General features: G+C 69.1%; 2 protein-coding genes across 2 annotated transcripts; one reads left to right on the top strand and one right to left on the bottom strand.

Annotated features, from left to right (window-relative positions):
* Positions 1-366: 366 nt before the first annotated feature.
* LOC112961380 (leucine-rich repeat-containing protein 51-like) lies at positions 367-1593 on the top strand. Its single transcript, XM_026056487.1, has 3 exons — positions 367-883; positions 978-1126; positions 1236-1593. The coding sequence occupies exons 1-3, from the start codon at positions 509-511 to the stop codon at positions 1405-1407; spliced, it is 696 nt and encodes a 231-aa protein (XP_025912272.1). The 5' UTR covers positions 367-508; the 3' UTR covers positions 1408-1593.
* Positions 1594-2102: 509 nt separating this feature from the next.
* LAMTOR1 (late endosomal/lysosomal adaptor, MAPK and MTOR activator 1) lies at positions 2103-4597 on the bottom strand (the record flags this gene model as incomplete). The annotated part of the gene is made up of 4 exons (XM_026056498.1): positions 2103-2708; positions 3558-3684; positions 4029-4106; positions 4434-4597. Coding segments are annotated over 4 exons (462 nt in total), but the record flags the coding sequence as incomplete, so codon positions are not given.
* Positions 4598-5231: the final 634 nt, after the last annotated feature.

Genomic DNA, 5231 nt, shown 5'->3' with positions numbered 1-5231 from the left:
TGGGGACACATGTGGGGACGTGTGGGGCTGGGGGCACCTGTGGGGACGTGTGGGGGGCTGGGGCAGGCGGACACATGTGGGGACACATGTAGGGGCAGGAGGACACGTGTGGGGACACATGTGGGGCTGGGGACACACGTGGGGGGTGTGTGGGGCTGGGGCAGGAGGACATGCATGGGGACGTGTATGGGGCTGGGAACACACGTGGGGACATGTGTGGGGGCAGGGGGACATGTGTGGGGCTGGGGACACACATCGGGTGTGTGTAGGGCTGGGGCAGGAGGACACATGGGGGCACATGTAGGGGCAGGAGGACACATGCGGGGATGTGTGTGGGGCTGGGGACACACGTGGGCATGCATGCAGGGCTGGGGCAGGAGGACACATGTGGGGACACCTGTGGGGCTGAGGACACACGCGGGGATGCCTGTGGGGGCAGGGGGACACGTGTGGGGACGCCTGTGGGGGCAGGAGGCCGCGGGCGGGGGCCCCRCAGCGCCCCGGGCCCATGGCGTCGGCGTCGCGCTGGGAGCCCTGGCAGCGCCCGCTGCTCGCGCCCCCCCTCGACTTCTCCTTCCGCGGCGCCGACTCCGTCCAAGGTGGGAGCACGGCACCGGGGGGGACACGGAGGGGGACATGGGGACCCCCCCCGGCGCCGCCGCTCACCCCGGCACCCCCAGAGCTGCTGGCGGCGGAGGCGGCGCGGGGGGGCTCAGGGGCCGGGGGCCGCCCGCTCGCCGCCGCCACCGCCGCGCTGCGCCTCAACAACAACGGGCTGCGGGGCCTGGCGGGGCTGGCGGCCGCCCTCGAGCAGCTCCTCGCCGCCCCCGCGCGCCTCCGCTGGCTCGACCTCTCCTTCAACGCGCTGCCCGCCATCGACCCGGTGCGTCGCGGCGGCTCCCGTGCCTCGGTTTCCCTCGTGGGGGAGGCTGGCAGGGGTCTGGCTGATTTTTGGAGGGGGGGGTTCCCGTCYGCAGGTGCTGACGTGCTACCACGACCTGCGCCGCCTCGACCTGCACGCCAACGGCATCCGCAGCCTGGCCGAGGTGGACAAGCTGGCGGCCCTGCCGCGCCTGCGCCGCCTCACCCTGCACGGCAACCCCGTCGAGGAGCAGCGCGGCTACAGGTACCCCACACACCCCCCCCCCAAAAAAACACCCCCCCCTTGGGGGGGGACAGGAGCAGCCCGGCTCACGCAGCCTGGCTCACGCACCCCGTCCCCCCGCCGCCGGCAGGAGCTACGTGCTCGCCGCGCTGCCCCAGCTGCGCTCCTTCGACTTCAGCGGCGTGACCGAAGGGGACCGCGCCGCCGCCGCCGCCTGGCAGCGCATGAACGCCAAGCGCAAGGGGGCCGGGAAGGGGGCGCGCGGYGCCGGAGGGGGCCCCCCTGCCCTTCCGAATAAATAAAGCCCCCTCGGGCGCGTCTCGTTACGGAAACGTCCTCGCAAACCCTGCTTTTTTCCTGCGACGGCACCCGAAATGAAGGGGACACGCGCAGGCGCTTTGGGGCCCGCAGCGGCTCTGGGAGGGTGACGCGGGTCCCTCTCCTTCCCCCGGCACTGGCAGCTCCCGGGAGCATTTTGGCTCCTTCCGGCATGAGCTACTTCCAGCTTGGAGAGCAGGTGTCTGGGTGCACACAAGGAGCTGGGAACAGGCATTCCCAAAACACCACCCAAAACCTTCACCGGGAGGAGCAGGGCCCGGCCCATAGCACAGGCTGGGAGACACCACAGCTGAGGCTGGAAGGGCTCTTCCAAAATCCAGGCCGGAGCAGGCTGCCTGGGAGCAGGACGGAGCAGGGAGCCGGGCTCCAGGGAGCGCCCGGGGCCCTCGTCCCAGCCGGGGCAGCACCAAGCAGGGCTTTGAACCCGAACGCCAGGGAAAGAGCCATCCTTCCGCCGGGGCGCGCCTGCTCCCGAAAATCCCGCAGTCCCACGCGCGAGCGGGACTGCCAAGGCAGGGGCTTACACGGAGCCCGTGCCGGAAAGCAGGATGGCGAGGCAGCGGCAGCCGCAGCACCGCTGGTGCCCCGTTTGCCGGTCACATCCTGCCGCGACCACGCTGTGCGCGGCTGGCACGGAACAGATGAGAGGAGACGGGCGCTGGATGAATGTGTTTTATCTACTGTGGCAGGAGAAAACCAAAACAATAATAATAATTAAAAAAAAAAAATAATAAAGATCCAAACATGTAAAAATGAGGGGGAAGGTGTCAGAAGCCGCCAGATCCCATGCGGAGCGCCACATCCGCAGGGGCCTGGCTCTGCTGCGAGCTTCCTTCAGAGGCGCTCGGCTCCGGGCCGCCCTTCCCAGGAGCGCGAGGGTCCCGGGAGAGGCAGCCCGCGAGCCGGCGTGGCGCCGGTGACCCGGGGAGCCCTCCGTGCTCCCCCCCCCCCCCCCCCAAAAAACTCACGCACAAGGGAGAGCGCAGCGCCGGCCGGGGGCTACGCGGTGGCAATCGTCTTCTCGGTGATTAGTAGGAAATCGGGTGTATGTACAAGTTCCGCCGCGGGGAGGGCGGGGAGGGAAAATAAGGACAAAAAGGGGGGGGGGGGTGGAGAAAAAGAAACACAAAACCGAAACCCGACGGTGAAGCTGTGCTGCGGCAGGGCGGGCTCAGGGGATGCCAAACTGTACAACCAGTTCTTCTTTCGCGTCGACGCGGATCTGTGAGAGCGCGCTGAAGGCATAGGCGGCTATCCGGGACACCTGCGGGCGGAAGCGGAGGAGCCGGTGAAGCGAGCGGTCCCGGCCGGGCACCCGGCGCTGAGCACCACGATCCCCCCACCCCGCGTTTGCGACCTTACTCGCACCCGGAGGGAAGCGGAACGGAGAAGGAAGCTGTCGGCAGCAGCTTCCCCCGTCGCTCCGACCGCGGCGCCCGCCACCGCTTCCACCCCGGCCCTCCGAGCAGCCCCGCGGGGGCCGGGAGCTGCCGAGCGGCTCCCCGGCCCCTTCCACGCCGATAAAAAAGTCAAAGCGTCGCCTTTTCTAGCTCCGTCCGCCTCCAGGTTAAAAAACAACCATCATCATCTCGATGTTGTCACGCTACAGCTGTGCCCGCAGGACAGGGATCAACCTCTCCGCTCCCAAAGGGATCCCGGTCCCTGAGCACCGCCCCAGGCAGCCACCGGGCCAGGGCTGGGCACCGGAATGGGCGGCCCCGTCCCTGGGGAGCCCTGCCACCGCACGCATCCGCTCAGGTCGGAAGCGTTAGGCCACCGCAGCTGGGTTTTGTTTCTCGACGTCTCCCCGCAGCACTTCCTCCGGGCACACGCGCGCGGCGCAGCCGGGTTTTCCCGCACAGCCGGAGGCTTTGCCAGTCAGCGGGTCGCACCCGCTCTGCCAGAGAGGCGGCAGCGGCGTCAGTCAGCGCCAGGAGAGCGCAGAAGCTTCGCGCCCGGAGCCCGTTTCCAAACCGTCAGCACCCGCGCCGGGCTCGGCCCCACGCGCGGGCTTCCTCCTGCGCCTCCTCTCCCAGAAGTTCTCCAGCAGCGCTGCGGGGGACGGCAGAGCCGCCGCGTGCCGCCGGGGGAGCGCCCGCCTCGGGCCGCTCACCTGCTGCAAGTCTGCGAAGGGGACGGGGTCGCTGGCGAGCACTTGGTGCGGCTGGTTGGTCAGCGAGGGCAGCGGCGGCAGCTTCTTCCAGTGCGTCAGGTTGTTGCTCAACACGGCCAGGCGCGTGCTGCRGGCGGATTTGGGAAGAGGGGGGGAAAGCAGGGGAAGGTCAGGGGCAGCGAGAGCACGCCCGGCGCGGGGACGAGCGCGCGAGGCGCCCTGCCCTGCGCGGGGAGGGGAACGGCGAGCRGGGAGGTCTCCGCGTTTCCTCCACCTCCCCAAGGCGCTCACTCGGCTCCGGGAGGATTTGAGAGCTGGAAAAGAAACGAGGCCTCCGCCCGCGAGCGTGGAGAGCGGAGCTACTCGGCACCTCTCCCGTCATCTCATCCGCCACACGGCGCGGCACAGCCGGGCAGGAAGGCCGGGCCCTCTCCCCCCCCTTCGCTGCCTTGGGGCAAGGGAGCTTCTCACCTGTACTGTCGGGCTCTGTCCATRTATTCGTGCTGCTCCATCCCCTGGGAATCCGCCGCCGAGACGTCAATGATGTTGCTGCGGAGAGACACGAGACAGCAGCTCCCGCTACGGGCTCGCGGCTCGCGTCCGCTGCRAGCGTCGCGTCCCCTCCCCATCGCAGCCCGCGGCCGCTCCTCCAGGAGGAGAGGGAAGGATACTTCGCCGCGCCACGAGGCCCGGGAGGATTAAACCCGGGATAACGAGCCCCAAAAACTCAAGGAGACCGGCGGGCGGCAGCCTAGGGCACCCGAATCTGGTCCGATAAAAGCCCGGCGCCACGAGCCGGACGAGCTGGGACCCATCGCGGCGCATCGGCTACGGCTGCGGCGCGGGGGCCGAGGGGCTTCGCGGGCGGCGCCTTACATGGCCGTCTTGGCGAGGATGGAGGAGAGCATGGCCTGCTCGTCGGTGCGCGCCGACGGCAGGCTGTGGTAGCTCTGCTCCGCTCCGTTCAGCACCTTGTTGGGGGGGCTGGCCGCAGGCTCCAGCAGCCGCTTCGTCTCTTCTTCCTGAGCCGAAAGGGAAGAGGAAARTCAGCGCTGGCCTCCGCTTCCCTGCTCCAGGCCGCGTCGATCCCAGGAAGCTTGGCGAGCACCACGGGAGGAGCTACCCGCTCTGGAGTGGGACACTCGGGGCCGATTTAACGGCTCAGCCGGGGGTGGCAGCACAAGCCGGTCCCGGCCTGCCCCAAACGTAACCCGAGCCCCATCCCTCGCTTTTGGGGCGGTGGGACCCCGAGATCTACGTTTCCAGAACCCTCCCGCTGCCTGCTACCAAGGTTCGGCCGGTATATTCATCCAGGGGATCTGGTGGGAGATTCCCAGCAAAGCACAGGCRCCGCAGCCCGGGGGCCCCTCGGAGCCCGTGCCGGGAGAAGCACCCGGAGGAAGGAGCCACCACGCTGCCACTCGGGACCCGGGGTGTCCGAAGGCAGCGCCCATCCCTGGGGAGAGGGACGCGTCAGGGTTCGGCGGGCGATGCCGAGCCGTGCTCCGGACGCTGCCGAGGGCAAACACTTCCTCCAAAAGCAAAAGCCAGGCCCGTTTCCTATTTTGTGGAACCGGGAACCCACGAGTGCGGGCAAAGACGCAGATCCTCCCCCCGCCCGGAGGCCGAGGAACCAGACGGGCAAGTCCCGGCCCTGCCCTTGGCTCCGCTCCG

Source organism: Apteryx rowi, unplaced genomic scaffold, assembly GCF_003343035.1.
Source record: "Apteryx rowi isolate R43461 unplaced genomic scaffold, aptRow1 scaffold_1314, whole genome shotgun sequence".
In the NCBI taxonomy this organism is placed as follows: domain Eukaryota; kingdom Metazoa; phylum Chordata; class Aves; order Apterygiformes; family Apterygidae; genus Apteryx; species Apteryx rowi.
This window is presented reverse-complemented; position numbering and strand designations above follow the sequence as displayed.